The 17,034-nt window shown below is 32.6% G+C and overlaps 1 protein-coding gene across 2 annotated transcripts in view; it reads right to left on the reverse strand.

Annotated features, from left to right (window-relative positions):
* ETV1 (ETS variant transcription factor 1) overlaps nucleotides 1–17,034 on the reverse strand; it is a 135,528-nt gene that overhangs the window by 48,466 nt on the left and 70,028 nt on the right. For both annotated transcript variants that reach the window (XM_087917963.1, XM_087917964.1), the window contains 4 exons: nucleotides 11,760–11,828; nucleotides 10,442–10,510; nucleotides 7,947–8,116; nucleotides 5,631–5,732 (listed from right to left, as the gene is read on the reverse strand). In XM_087917963.1, coding sequence (XP_087774089.1) covers nucleotides 5,631–5,732; nucleotides 7,947–8,116; nucleotides 10,442–10,510; nucleotides 11,760–11,828 — 410 coding nt within the window. The remainder of the gene's footprint in view (nucleotides 1–5,630; nucleotides 5,733–7,946; nucleotides 8,117–10,441; nucleotides 10,511–11,759; nucleotides 11,829–17,034) is intronic.

Consider the following 17,034-nt stretch of genomic DNA (forward strand, 5'->3'; position numbering starts at 1 on the left):
AGTGAAGGTTTAATGCTTTGTTATGTTATTTTGGGTCACAATTATTTAATTAATTTTATGGGTGGAAAGTTGGACTATAAATACAATAAAGTTCATTAATTACATATATAGTCATTGTGTGGATTTCTACATTGATAACTATAGAAGCAAAATATAGGAAGAGAGTAAAAGATCAACTATTGATGAACTATTGGTATTCTCTGATAAAAGTATATATTAATATATTATTCAAAAATGATGAATCCAAAAAACAGCAATGGAAAATTAAAAGCATATCAACAAGTAGAATAATAATTCTAACTTTTATCATATAAAGAAGAAATATATATTCAAAATATATTATATGAAATACAATGCAATATACTCTAAAGTTCTTATGTTTATATTTTAGATTTTGCTATTCCTTCAAGACGTCAAAAAAATATGTATAGTACTCCCTTCTCCAGTTTTTATATGAGAACAATCCTAAATAGTTGAGCATCTGATTCAAGACTATGAATTACATGGATGTGTCTTGGTTTCCATAGTCCTATTATACATCTTATATTACTGCTTCACTGTTGCCAAAAATGAACAAAGAGGTTCCCATTTTAAAAGAGAACCAAACTAGTAAAAATCAGCATTATTCAGTCTAGTATTGGTTTCCCAGCTTGCATGGTAACTTTCAATGAATTTGAATGATTTTTAAAAGTAATAAAGATGGGATAGAAATAATAAATAAATAAATAGATGGGATTACATTCAAAACATCTAAGGCCATTACACCGCAATTTTTCCCCTAGTTGAATAATCAGGCTAGTGAAAGAATAATAATAGCCTGCCTCTTCCAGGTCCTTGGGAAGGACTCAATAGGTGATTAAAAATGCCAAATCCAGGCTGATTTACTTCTCTTTAGTCATTAAGATTCTTTATATGCATCAAAAAACAGCCTTCTATTATTTTAGTATTTAAAGTTTATTTATTTCCTTTGTAACCTATCAAGCCTATTCTTTCAATATGTTAAAACTTTTCAGATATTAAAATATATTACTGTGTTCTATCTGCAGTATATTATAAAATGTAGATCAGGAATTGTAGCTTGAACCTTATCCATAGCTGGAATCTACTTCTGGATAAGGATATTTCATAGATAGGAACATAGACATAAACAATATTCATTGCTAGTTATCAGGTTCCAAAATGAAATGTCTTTAATTAGAGAAAGAAAACAATTAACTTCTAAATATTGGTTGACTCAAAATGATAAATAGGAATAACCAGCATGCAATAGCAAGGGATGCTGGGAAATATATTGGAGTAATAGCTAGTGTCCCCAGTTCTCTGCTCTGATTATGAAAAGGGTAGCATCAGTAGCATCTCCAGGAATGAGAGACGTAAGGAATATCAGGTGGAGAGAGACCTAGTGAGAAGAGCTAAAAATGTGATAAGTCAGACAGTGTTCTGGGATCCATTCTGATTTAGTTTATTAGAAGAAAGCTTACCACCCACTCAAGTATGGCAGGAATGGACATTGGGGTAGGTCCTCTTTAGACAGCTGGACAGTTGGAACATAGTATATATGGAATATAGTGATCAGCAAAAAAAGATGTGATAAAGCAGATCATCACAAGGAAAGAGGTATATGAGAAGACTCATTATGTGAGATGGGTGGCCATATAATATGATCAATCTGTCGAACGATTAATAGGAAACTTGGCTCCACCACCCTGTTGGCTTCATAGCACAACCCAGTGTTTGGGTGCTGAATTGTTCAAAGTGCTAGATCCTGAAAGTCTTGCATTAAGGTTGGTTTTGTTAAATGTAGGTTGATTGCAATAGAATCCTGCTCCTACATGACTGTTGGGGAGAAAAGAGAATGCCTAGCATGCAAGACCAAAACCTGGCTAAGTGAGAATAAAATCTTTTCTTATCAAAGACACGCTCAGACAGATTTTGGTGGAACCACAGCCTGAACAAGGCTGAGTATTAGAAGATGCCTCTCTGAAAGTAATATGTTCTCATGATACCATCAGCCTCAAAGAAGGATTTGATGCACATGCTTTCCATCCTCCCAGGCTATTAAGTCATCCTAATTTCTGTTCAGTCACCAATCTTTCCTTTTGGGAGTTCCATGTGAAATGGATTATCTACATCTCTTCTAGTTTGAATTCATACCAGGGGATGGCATGGAAACTGTATTCATTGTTGTTATGTATGACCTGCAATGGGTCATGAAGCTTCACGGTCATTCTAGATCTCTTAATTGCAATTTGAACGTTAATGGCTTCTATGTAGATAGGTATCTCTTCATAAGTGAGCAGCACCATGGCTTTCCAAATGATTGCATCAAAATTTAAAGAAATAAAATGCTACTGCTAATTTTCAGCAGCAAAGGAGAGAAGGGTAGCCAATTTAGATTATATAAACAATTCCTAGGAATAGGTCACACTAAACCTGTTGATATTTTTCTTGAAGAGACAGTCCATGTCATTTCAAAGAAAGCTATTGTTATAACACTATGCTATAAACAAGCTATGAAAGCAAGTATAGTGATGATCAATTTATTTTAAAAGTTGGCTATGGTTATATGTATGTGTAACACTTTATAGTGTGTATGGATCCCTTGATGAACAGCTCCAAATCAAACCACCATTATTTTACCATTCTAAGAATAACTGAAATATTCAGATAAGAATAAATTTGAAAACCATATATGTGACAAAAATAGTTATGTAGATGTCACTATACAGTACTTCGTACCTAAGTTAGTGCTGCTGATTTTAATAAAGTTCAGAAACAGAGATTATAGATCATTAACTTATTTTTAAAAATAGGTTATGGCAACAGTTACTTGCCTTTAGGCATTGTATGTCACTAACATACACAGTAAACTAAGATACTCTGAACTTTTAACTAAAGCCAAAACCACACAGATGGTTTGAGTAAACTAGTCTTTTCTAGCCTGCAGCCCAATAGAAATGCAGTGTTACAAGTTTCATCATTTCAGCTAGAGGAATATGGAAAAGGTGGAAGTCATCAGGTAACAGGTTAGGAAAAGCACATATTGAATTATTGTAAACAGGACAACCCCCAACACACACACACTGCCAAAGCATAAGGGGCAAAGCCAAGTCAGTTAAAAAGCAAAACTGTAAATTCAGAGTATTTTAAATAGGAGCCTACTGTATATGGCTATAAAAAAGGAACTACTTAGCCAAACAATGAAAAACTACACTGAAGGTGGACAAACTATAGCTTGTCAGACAGCCCTGTTCTTGTCAGCCTTATCATGGCCAGAAGTGACAAATACTGGGAATTGTGATTCAAAAATACCTGCACTACCTCACGAGGAGTTAACATGTTCTCTCCAAACATTTTAGAATTCCACTTGCTATTGGCTTCAAATATTTTATTCTTAACTTGAATTTGAACCTGATCGATGTTCAGAAGTTCAAAGAGATTTCAATTCCCAGCAAAGCACACAGCACTAGAAAATTGTGTTGCATTAAATAGTTACTGAAACTAATTTTAATGAGCATATTCCAAAAAATTGGGCAAATTCTACCAAACCTGAAACTTTGTGAACATAACTGTCTGGCTTTATTGTTCTTTTTCTATTTGGTTAAAACTTTGAAAGTTGGGATGGAAATGCTCATCTTTCAGTGAAGAAATCAAAAATATAGATTCAAGTGTAAACATCATGAAGGCAGATCTGTATTAGATGTAACCAAGGGTTGATGTCTAGAGTGTCATCTACATATTTTTCTTTATTTCCTCTATTTCGCATTTGTTCCCTGTTGAGCATATTCAAGCAACTCAAATCCATATATTGCTTCACTGTTTTTCCGTGTGTCTGGGAGCAGAGAGGCTTAGGCCAAATGAGGTTGGTTTTCTTTTTTTATTTTATGATAGATGAAAAGTGCCCTGGAAGCTTTGAATATTTATATACCATCAAGCTATTTTGATGTAGAGGGTGACTAAACTTGATCAGAAAAACATTTATCTTCAAGAAAGTAAGTTGATAATGGACTCCATCAAGATGTTATTTTCACAAGAGCTCAGAAAAGAGAGGCTCTGGTCATTTGAGACAAGTATAAAAAACCTGATGGCTTTTGAATCCCACCATTTTTTGTGCCTGCCTTCAGCAAAATGGAAGAACCTTTACCACTCTGCATGCGTTTTATTATGGCTACTTTTCCCAAAGAAACTGTTAACAGGAAGTTTGTGTATCATCCAATGACAGTCTCTTTTTTATCTCCGTAATTTTGAGGCAAGTTCTTGGAAGAACACAATATGCTTTTTTATTATTATTATTATAAAGTCTGTTTTGCATGTTTTCTTGAAACTTCAACACTCAGATATGTTAATCTCATGCTAACATGGTTAGCATCAACTATATATTTTCCTACTCACAAACCCTTCTGTTTTGGATAAAATATTTTTCTTATCTGATAAGGCATTCTTGGAAGCTTAAAAGCTGTTAATTCACAAATGTATTGTTGGCCTAATGAAATACTGCTTTCATCAGATTTTGATTTTATTTCCTCTTTTGAACAAATGCCTATGTGTGTTTTGGTTAATTTGATTTTTACAGTTATTATTTAAAACAAGTGAGTTGGCTTTAAAAAGGCAGCATAATTATGTTTTGATTTAAAAAAACAACAGATATACTGAATATTGAATACACTTCTAGAATTATTCTGATTCTTAGTGTAAGTACTGAATTAAATAGGGGAAACAAAATTGAAATCCCCAACAAGCCACTGAAATCAAATAATCTTATGTCAAATCACTGTATCTCTTAATCTCAATGCAGGGACCTTCAGATATTGTAGAACTACATCCTCTAAAAGCTCCAAGTAGTATAGCTAATGGATAAGGATTCTGGCCACTATCATATGGCAATATATGAAATCTTCTAATCCCTCTCTCAGTAGTTTTAACCTTTTATTTATTGATTTATTGAATTTATTATTCAAATTTACATTAATTAATATTAAATTAAAGAAATTTATAAATTAAGCAAATGTATAAATTAAGCAAATTATTAAAATAAATTGATAGTGTAAGAATGACATGAACCATAAAAACAGCTGCAGTGTCAAAATGAAGACAAAAAAATTGAACCGTTATAATTACAATCAAATATATATATATAATATAGTTAATACAAAAGATTTCTTTTTAATCAAGGATAATAGTTTTCTATCTATTTTTTGAAACTTTTGAAGAAACTACTACAATCTGCCTCACGTTTGAGTCTTGGCTCTTTAGAAGGTTTTAAAGGAAATTCAAGACATACTTTGCAAGAGGGTTGTGTTCTCCCTGACATGAGGGTATGTGAAGAAGAAAAGTGAACAGAAGGTATTAAGCAAGCCAATCTCTTAATGGTGTGAAAGAATGTACAAAATTGACCAAAACTCTACTAAAACTTTTCAATTTACTTCAAGGTTCATAGTCTATGTCATGGATTTTGAAATAATAGACTGGGGAGAAGGTTTCATAAGGAAATTTAAAAGTTAGACATTTAATGCACTTACTTAAATTGGTCATACTGGATAATGCAGTTTAGAAATACTTATATTTTTAAACTAGTTTATACATTAACATGCAATATTTCACTGAAATACAAAAAACTATAAATTCCTCACCTTTTGCATGATTCCCTTTTCATAATAATAGCGAAGTGAACGGCTAAGTTTATCATAATTCATAGCTGGCCTGTTTTTTTGAATCCCCCAGCGACGTGCCACCTGTAACCAAGAGAGATTAGCATCCATCAATTATATTTTTTAAAATTTGTTTTATAAATTTACCTGACCCCTTCCTATCAGAATTTAGGCCTTCCCATAGTAATGAGGTAGTTGATTGCATAGATTGATTGCACTTTGATATATCTTATTATTTCTCCTTAACCTCTCAGCAATTTTGATGTCATCTGTCTGGCTAACTGAGTTAGCATTACCTCACAATGGGCTTTCAGACACAATTCAATGTATGTTATCCAAAAAACAGAGTGCCATTCATGACATAGTGCCAGGTTACTTATGAAACTGCCTGTCTACCATTATCTATCCATCGCCCACCAGATCTAGCAAGGAGAGCATATGCTGCAGGTTCCTTGAATTAAAGACCTTGCTGTTCTCTGAGTCATTTGGACTGGATGGTTAGGTGAGTTTTTGTTGCTAACTTTGTCTTTTTGAGCTGGGTGTGCTGGTAAATCAGAATCAGAATCAATCTTTATCACAGACCAGCACAAAAGTTAAACATTAAAATAAATATATTTTCTAAAAAATATTGGAAAATAATTAAGCAAAGTTGTAATACGAATAAGAATCTTTAGTTCTTTAGGTGTTTTTTTCCCCATCATTGCAGCAGCACAAAATTTCACTACTGCACGAGTGGTGGCTGGATTTGAATCCTGAAGGAGATGTTCATGAAGAAATTATCTGATCTCCCTAGAAATCTCTCTAATAGAGAGAATGTATGTTGATATGATGTCCCTGTAGCATAATAGGGCATGAACTGGGTGTGCAGTTGTACTTGTAACTTTGGATATTCAGTTAATTTAGTAAATTGTTTTTAACCTTTGTGACTTTTAAAGTCAGTGTTTTGTCTAAGAGATAGATGGGCATATAAATTTATGTTTGAACATCATGAATTGTTCAAACAAACTAATACACAATAAACGATATGTAAATAAATGCAGTTTTTCAAAATGTAGACAAAATATAAACATATAATTAAAAAGAAAAATAAACTGATAAAAACAAAAATGAAATAAAAATGCTATTTTTCAAAGAAAAATGCTAGCTAAATATGTTTTTTAAAAAATAACAAGTTTTTCTAAAGAAGTGTATATATTTCAAGTTTGAATACTGATGTTATGTTAGGATACAACTGAATCAATATCAGCATATTTATAGGGATGTCCTATTCAAATGGACAATTCACACCACTATATACTCTTCCTAATTACACCATTCCATCCCTCCTTATTCTCTCTTTTGCTTAGTAGTAGGCATTCAAGCTCACAAAAGCTGGTTAGTTTTCATTATTTATCTATTTTGGATCACACCAAATATCTTTTCATCATTTTCCCAAACTTAATTTCTAACCATACTATTCAGGATAACAATTCTTAATCTTCTTCCAAACACATTGATAATCCTCTAAAGTTCAAGCAGCAAATCTGTACTTTTTAATAATTTTTCTATTCCTTTCTTTTTGGGTAAAAGATTTCAAACAGAATAGAAGAATTTCTGTCTCTGTGTGGAAATTTGGGGATTTTATGCATTCCAATGTATGATATAATCTGAAAATCCATGCATGGCTCTTTACATATGAAGGAATGTATGTGTATGATATGTGAAAGCTGTGAAGAATCACAGATGACATGACAATGAATATAAACACGGAAAGGGAGGCTAAAAGAGAATATAAATAGGTCCAGTTCTGATATTAAGGGCCATGGTAGAATTAGATTCTTTAGAAAGTGAATTTCAAGACAATAACATACTTAAAATTGTGTGAATTAAATCTTATCCAAGGTATAAATGTGTACAATAGACATATTTGATCCTCATTTCTCACTCTTACTGATAAAAGGAAAATATTATTTCTGGGATTTATTTTCTACTTTACTTCCAGGAGCTCAATGTAAGGAACACAGTGATCTCTCCTTTTATTTTCTTCACAATAATCAATCCTAGTGCTGTTGGGCTGAGAACAAGCGGTAACTTTTAGCTCAGATAAACTGCAAGTCCAATGCAGTTGGTTCTTATAAGCATCGATGTGTAAGAAGCCATACACAGAATAATAAATGTTTTATTTAAGGATTTCAAAGGTGCATTATGCATGACTATATTACTTTTGAGTTTTATGAAGAAAATATAGAAAGAAAGAAGAAAAAGTACTGAAGCAATGTTTTAAAGTACATAGATGCAATATAGGAAAGCCCTACTCACCTCTTCTGGTTCAATCAGCTTGAACTCCATACCTCGGCCAGTCCAAGCAATGAAGTGAGAGTTTGATGGATCATCAAGAAGAGCTACCAAAAATTGCCACAACTGAAGAGAACCACGCCGCTGGTATGTGGGACCTTCACGATACATTCCTGGCTCCTGCTTAATGTCACCTATGCAAAAGATAATGTGGGTTAATTGATTTCAGTTCATTGAACCCAAGGATGCAGTAAATTTAATACCAACAAAGAAAGAAAAATAGATGCTATTGTAGCAAGAGAGAAGAGAGAGAGAAAATGGTATATTGGTTACTATTAATGACTTAGGGACAACATAGTGCACTATAATTCTTCAGAAAATAGCTAATTACAAATTTAAAATACAATGTTACTTACTTATTCCTGAATCAATTCATATAGTATAAAAGTAGCTATCAAAAGTTATGCAAGATCCAGCTTTGGAAATGGTGATATCTGAAGGAATCTTTTGTGCAATAGTTGACACAATCTCTCATTAGGAAAAACAGTGTATGTATCTTCTCCTATTGCCTGCAAATTCTTATATGAAAACATTTAACAGTATTTAAATAAAACGTAACAGGATTTTATTGTATGGATATTCAAATTTTATGGATCAATCAGTTCCTTTTTGGTATTTCACATGGTTTAGATATTCATTCACAATTTTCTGAAAAGCACTATCAGTTGAGAAAGTATACAGTTATATATTAAAGCTCAAAGATAATCTAACATGCTATATTTTTCCCACCAGAACCAATAAAATGCTAAATACGTGATTTTTAAAATAACCTTACTGAATAAAACATTCAAAATATACAATTGTCAGCTAAAAGTTCATAAGTGAAATTATTATTTTTGTTCACCTTATGAGGACCACAATTATTTTTAAATGCAGAATTTCCAAACTGATTATTTTATTTTTAAAAAAACCTTATGACAATTAAATTAGTTCTCTATTTAATTTAATCTATTGATATTAGCTTCCACACCACCATACAGATGAAAACTTTAGACAACTTTCACCTCATTATCTGTGAAATTGAATGAGTCAAGGTTATTAACTAAGCCATCTGAATAAATTTAAGGCTGACAATTTGATTATTAAGTATATAATAACATTTCCAGAATTATCTTTTGGGAGAGAGAAGTAAAGATAGTAGTTTTATCAAAACATTATCTTTTGGGAGAGAGAAGTAAAGATAGTAGTTTTATCAAAACAATATCAAATATTTACTTGTGTCACATGCAAAATTCATATGAAAGAAGTGAGGCTTCAGTCATATGGTCATGTCCTTGATTATTTTTATTATTATTTTTGGATACTATTCTACAGAAAGAACTAGTCTTGAGCATGAATATTATAAGAGCACAGTTTTTCTTTGGATTCCCCTTTTGGGAGGATTTTTGGTTTTTAGAAATGACACCTGTAGAAGCTCAAGGAGGGATTAAGTTATCATGAATTTAAAGGGAAAAGTAAGAATGGGATTCTTAGCTGTCTTCAGCTGAATGAAGAGGTAGTGGTACTGGACAAGTAGATAACACAAGCCTTTCAACTGAAAAAGTTTACTGAATATACTTTAAAAAATTGCAAAGCTGGAAAGAACCACTACACTTCCCATATTCCATTGTATTTTGGCTGCCATAACTATCTTCTACTTGTTTAAAGGTTATATATTACTATGGATATAACTATCAATTCCATACATAAATCACTTAGCTGTTTTGCAAAGCAGCCTTCCCCAGTGCTGAAGAGGAACACAGTTAATGTGACATGAAATACCCATTCAAATTCCTTTGGCTACAAAAAGCAAGCTTAATCTTATTAGTAATTTCCCTTCAGAATACATACTGGTTTGATATCTGATAATGAGAAGAATATGCTTTACTTCATATGACACATGATATTAGTTACTATCTTAAAAAATTTTTTTAAAGACAGTATGTGGTATTATATCATATACTCTACCCTTTGGACATCAATTTCAAGATATACAAGAGATTATAACAATCAGCAAAATTGTTGATACACATAGAAAAGCAGATGCACTTGTGCTCTCTATAATTCATCTCTTCAGGGATTGAAAAATAAAATAAAGAGCTTGGAATATTAGTAAGTGCAGAGTAGCTGCATTCCATTCTGCTTAATAATTATGAGATCAGTTTTCAATAAATCTCTAACAACAGGTTTTATGCCATTATCAGTGCATTTGAAGCCTATCTATCTAGGCCCTGTGATCTATTGGAATAATTAGAAGTTGCCCTGGTTCTGAATTTAGAGTAATATGATTGCAAAACATATTTTGATTTATAAAAGCAAAGTTAATCACACAAATAACAAATTATATATTTATCTCTCTTCAATTGGATTGTTACTATTGGTTTTATTAAGTAAAAAAACTTGATTCTCTTTTGATTTCATTACATAGAACTTCTGAAATATTGGATAGATGAACGAATAAATGTATGTACATAACATACCATCAAATTTCTCTGGAACAACACAAGTGTCATCATAAAATTGTCTTGGACCTTTTTCATACATACAACCTGTAATTTTAGGAAAAGCAGACACATTACTCTCTTGAAACAGAATATTAAAATACATTGCCCTTCCCAACCTGGTCTCCTTTCAGAATTCTTATCTGGAAAACATTAGGAATTTTGAAAATTGGCATCCAAAACTGAAAAAAATTCCAAGTAAATGCTACAGCTAAGGGTCAAGATACATATACTTTATGTACCAGGCTGATTAGAATGTTATAGGTTAGAGTATTAGTTAGCAATACAGCAATCTTCTGAGAGAATAAAATATAAATCCCCCAAATTACTATATTGTCATACATAGAGAAAATTGTGGTTTTGCCAAGTCAAATGAAAAAATTGAAAAGCTTCACTTATTAACTGTTTCTTCACACATAAGAAAATGTCTTGCCTTGAAAGGAGGCCCAAGGAATATAGTAAATGAATAGTGAGATAAAAATATGCTGATGGTAATGGCAGGTAGTTTATTTTATTTATTTTACAATATTTAGCACAAAGTATTGTCAAGCCATGCACCCTCCCTTTTCCTAAATGTAATCTTACAAGCTTAGTTTATTTTGTTAATTAAAAGAATAGTGATTTTGAATACTCTGATCAATTGTTAAAAAAAGAAGTTATTGTAATAGATAAATTAGTTGTCTAAAAAATCTAGAAACTATTTTAGGTCACAATTAAGTTCACAATTAAATGAACTGATGAGGAGTTAAAACAAGTGTAAATCCTTTTTTTCTTTATCATGAATTTTATTGACCAGCCTTGTTAGTATCACTGTTGGTAGATTTATAAAAACATTTTTCCCCTTTCCTTTATTCTTTAGTTTGATAGAAATCTACAGTATCTATCATCATGATGGACAAAGTAGATATCTAGACAATGCACAATATGTTCAAAATAAACTTGAAGAATAAATAGTACTTTGCCACGCCACTTTGTTTTAGAGAAAAAGTTCCAGTTTCTATTGTAGTAACATAGCGTTATCCTATAAATTACTTAGAACATACCTGAAGAAATATGAAATAAAAAAAATTAAAATCTCCCAAACACGGTTCTCTCTTCCAGAGTTACATGTGCCTATTTAGGAAAACAAACAGGTATCCCTCTAAGAAAGCTTGTTTTTCAGGAACAGGTAGTTTTACAATTATTTTTCTAATTCTGTCCATTTCTAGCATATTTGGTCTAAGCTAAAATCCTGTTTTTAGACAAGAAGAAAGCAAAGTTCATGCATACATACAAGGGTATATACAGAGAGACTTAACTTCTGATCTGTTTGTGTGAGTGAGGAAGCCTTCTTGCCTCATGTAAATGGAATGGCAACTAGGCACTTCTGAAATGAGAAGGCAATATTAGTCAGATAATCGTTTAATTGAAATTGTGCACATGGTAAACATGAAAGTAATGTTGCGAGCCAGATTTGAACATTTTTTTTTAAAAAATACTGCTCATTCTTGGTTCTATTTGGAATCTGTATCCTAGTAAAGCTCCTATACCTTTAACCCTTACATGGGTAAAATTGTTCATCATGGGGAAAGAAGTACCTCAAATGAATTAACTTACAGAATGCTGTGATCCATTACTCATAAGGGGGAAAAGTTTTAGAAAGTTTTTGCCATTTCAGCGCCACTTCACTGTTGCAGTTCAGCACCACCGCTGCACTGCCATAGTCATGTGATCCTCATTTATAACTTTCCTAAGACCTTTCCACAAATCATTGGAGAAACTTGGGAAGATTGCAGTGGATCAGCTGAACCTGGGAGATTGATGAGTGGTTTGGATTTGCATTGTGTGTATATAAAGAAATATATCTGAAAGGATTATTTGATGGGTCGTGGGTTGTCCAAATTCTAAAATTCAAATGATTCCATGTTTCCTTAGGTTTCCAGTCATTTAGCTATCCTGATGTTGAACTGATAAAGCCTAGTTTTGAAGGATAATGGAAACAAAACATAATTCACTTTAAAGGTCTACAAATATTTATTTTTTCCAATAGAACCATTTGCAAGCATTTTTACTGACATCAGATATTAAAACCAATCATCTCATATGATCATCCACTCCATTAAACTTCAATGAAACATCAGACTTATGCGCAAGTTTACACTATTTTATTCTGATGTTCAATCAATATAACCAGAATACATAATGAAGTTCTCAAACATATTTAATACTCTGAGTATTTAGGAATGTTAGACTAAAACTTGATAAATACAGTTTTGATTTTTTGTTCAAACACCAGGAATTTTTCTTTTATTTGTCTGCTCTAATAGAAGTGGAGATAAGGAAAAACGATATCGACCTTGTCAAGGTTTTTCCACACCCTCTTGTTTATTGGAGCTTTTTATTGCTCTTGTTTGGCAATTTAAATGTGAAAGAGGTAATCGGTAGTGGAAGAGATATTCATATCAGTTTTTCATGTACTACTTAGTTGTTCATGTATGGCACTAACATTAAAACTATTTTATTCTTCACAAAACAAAAACAACCCCACCCCATAAATGACACAAGCAGTTGCTTTCCACCAAATTATGACAGAAGTTATAATAAAATTATTACAATTACCATATTTTATTATTTATTTATTTGGACAATTTATATAGTTTCTCCATTTAACATATAATGCCAGAATTGGGAATTTACTCTGGAGCCAGATTCCTTCCTATTATTTAATTGCACCTAAACCCCAAATATTCCAAGAAAGATAAGATTTATTTTTAAGTAAACCAATAATTTGTTCAAGGGTACAGTTTGTCTCCCTAAATTTCTCCCAAACTATTGGCATAAATTTTAATTATTTACTTGTTTATATTTTTATCTAATAAATCTTTATTTTATCTTTAATTACACACAATGTTCCTTTTTCCTCGTACTTTCTGACAACAACCAGCCTATGAAGTGAGTTAGGCTGAAAATGCCCAAAGTCAGCCAGCTGGTTTTCATGCATAAGGAAGGATTAGAACTCACAATCTTTTGATTTGTAGGTCAGCAGTTTCAACACATATTTTGTGTGCAGCGCTTGCAGCTTTTCTGAAGGATATGAATTTTAATCTTGAGTTTCAATTCCATAACAAACTGCTCACATGTATTCTAGAATTTTAATTTGAACATTCTGGCAAGCAAAATGTAGTTTGCTATACTATCACATTTTTTTCTTAGATTATCTCTGAAGAATTAAAAAACAACAATAAGTAGCTAAAGGACCAAAAGTAATTTACTCAGTGTGGTGTGCAGTCCTTTTCCAAAATGCAATCCTCAATTTCACTGCTCACTGACTAGTGATATGTATCAAGGAGTTAGAGGCAAAAGAAAATGAGATTTTTACATCAAATTCACTAAGTGAGTGTAGCCACTGATAACAGTATGACCATCTATCAATTTCCTTATTCCTTATATCTTTATTCTTTTTTTACTATGAACTATATCTGTTAAATTAGACTTGTGATACTTAAAAGATTTTTTTAAAGTCAGTGAAAAGTGAAAAATACAGTGCATGGCAGAATATTATAAATGCAACCTGTCCTCCCATTAACAACAGCAATTATTTCTTCTATCCTTGTAACATTTAAGCAAACTTACCTTTATTGTGATTTTGGGGTTGTATTTCCCACCTCAAACTTCCAACTAATGGTAAATACTACTAGAAGAATGGAACATGCAACTTCATATCAACCTTAGCAGCATAACATAGAATGTTTGCTCTAGATGTGATCTCATATTACTCAAGAATTTGCAGCTTTGCATGTAGCCCAAGATTAGTTACATTATAAAATATGTAAGCAAAGTAATGGAGAGAAGTGTTAAAGCACCGAAGTGCCTTCCCCACCTCTGTTTGTCAAGTCAGATCCTGATTCCATATCCTGGTATGCAATCCCTATTTTTATCAAAAGGGTATTAAGAATCGCAATATGCCCAAGAATAAAAGGAAAAAAGGGGCAGAATAATCACACTAATATAATAAAATGTATTCCATAGTTTTTTTTTTTTAATGTATCATTGACTCAAGAGTACACAGAAGCTCTCATCACTGCTTAGGCCTTGAATCCATTTATTTCTTGAATGGAATTGACCATGTGTTAAATCTCTGTAGTGTGAAGCCTTTGTATTGTAAGGCACCATGTAATATGTAGAGTTCAGTGGTGGGATTCAAAATTTTATACTAGCGGTTCTGTGGGTGTGACTTGGTGGGTGTGGCAGGGAAAGGATGCTGTAAAATCTCCAGTCAGAGGTCTCCATTTGCCGGTTTTCCAAATTATTCAAAATTTCCGCTACCAGGTCTCCAGAACTGGTCAGAACCTGCTGAATACCACCTCCGGTAGAGTTTTTGATCATATCTAAATATCTTTATATCTTTGGTATAAAATGTATCTAAATATATTTTGTACTTAGATCAATAAATACACCTCCATTCTTCTCCACTTTTCAATATCTTTTTTCTGAAAGCACACAGGTGGCTCTTAACTTGCAACTATTCATTTAGTAATCATTTGAAGTTATGAGGGAACTGAAAAAAGTGAGCTACGACCAGTCTTTACACTTATTACCATTACAGCATTTTTGCGATAATGTGTCTCAGAATGACCAATGGGATGCATTTACAACAGTTGTAGCATCTCTATTTGCGATCTACCCATCCAGCTTCTGACACCAAAGTCAATGGGCAATCCAAATTCACTTAATGACAGTGTCAGAAAGGTCATAAATCAGAGCACTGTCTCTCGTAGTGACAGAAGTTCAGATCCTAGTTATGATCATAGGTTGCGAACTACTTGCATGGGCAGTGAGAAATATAATTATGATGATGGAACCTGTAGTCCAAATGTATCAATTTTTAATATTGCAATTGACATGTTAGTAGCTTCCTGCTATTCACCACTTTGCATTTAACATAGACATATGATTAAACACTCCGCTCTGGTTTGAAAAGAAGAATCCCGTTTTTAATTTTTATTTCCAAAGGACCCAAAGCCGTATGATTCTAAAAGTGCAGTTGGTTAATTTATGACTATCAGAATGGGTCAAGCTCTAATCAAATTTTAGAAACATTTCCAAAGTGATTATTCAATCAAATGACTATCATGGTTAATTAGGAGCCATAAACATTGCTCTGAAGTTCATCAAAGTAATGACTTAACCAGAAAAAAATACTGCCAATTAAATTCCCTGCTGCTTTCATTTCTAGCTTATCTAATAAAAAGGCCAACAAATGAAATTTAACATTGCAGTTTTAAATTGTGCTAAATGTTTGACTAATACCTAGCAATAATTTAACTAGCAAACTGGCACTGGTAGATAATGATTAAAAACTGTGCCACTATGTATATTTTAATAGTTGATGGTCTTTTTGAAAGTAAGAGGGAAGAATAAAAATAGCAGATTTTATAATAATGCTTGAAACAAAACAGATGGGTCAGAACTGTTCCATCCAAGGTTAGTATTATAGAATAGCTCAATGTTTTTCAACTTTATAAACTTTTAAGATGTGTGGCCTGCAACTACCAGAGTTCCTCAATCAACATGCAGGCTGAGCAATTGTGAGTACTAATGTCCATATAGTAAGTTGGTAAGATGGGGAGACACCGAACTATAGCACATGTAAATAATTCCAAGTTATTATCATATTCATCTACCTATGATGAAAAACACTCTCTAAAACTGAAAAATTGATGTCAGCATTAGCAAGAATAACTGAGTATTCATGGTATGCTATTTCCCAACTTCATATAGATGAAAGGCAATAAAGCAAACTATAAACAGAAGCAGCATTCAGTAAATAAGAAGACCAATAAGTAATATTCATGAATAAAATAGTGTTTTTTGTTAAATCAAACAAAATCCATCACAATACTTCAAAGTAAGCCTGCCAACATCATTATCAAGGCAGTTTCCATAAAGGATTGTTCTATGGGAAACCAGGAAGGGAGTAGCCACAGACCCAATGAAGAGAAAAGATGTACAAATAGAAATAATCCAAACCCTGATTGACTCATGCTCTTAATTATCAATTCCTTTGTTTCAATCCAGCTATGATGGAACATTATTAAATCAATGGGCAGACACACTTACAATAAGCAAGTAACAAAGTAAATTCAAATATATGCAAATATATTTCCAATGGAAATCCTTCTTTTCAATCAGTGTTTCTCAACTTTAGGAAACTTTAGAATGTGTGGACTTCAACTGCAGGCTGCGGAATTCTAGAAGCTGAACTCCAATATCTTAAAATAATTGCAGCCTCCCAGTATTACAAAGGCTGTATGTGAAACACTGCCTTCCAATATTGCAAAGCCTTTGTCAGCCAGAGTTTTATAAGTTTTGAGCAGTGGTGGGATTCAAATTTTTTACTACCGATTCTGTGGCTGTGGCTTGGTGGCCACGGCAGGGGAAGAATACTGTAAAATCTCTCGTCAGGTGGCATTTGCTGGTTCTCCGAACTACTCAAAATTTCCATTACCAGTTTTCCAGAACTGGTCAGAGCCTGCTGAATACCCACCTCTGGTTCTGACTGAAATAGTAATATTTCTCCCCAAATATGATTT

This window comes from Pseudonaja textilis, chromosome Z, assembly GCF_049901715.1.
Source record: "Pseudonaja textilis isolate UNSWEBS1 chromosome Z, rPseTex1.2, whole genome shotgun sequence".
NCBI classification, from domain to species: domain Eukaryota; kingdom Metazoa; phylum Chordata; class Lepidosauria; order Squamata; family Elapidae; genus Pseudonaja; species Pseudonaja textilis.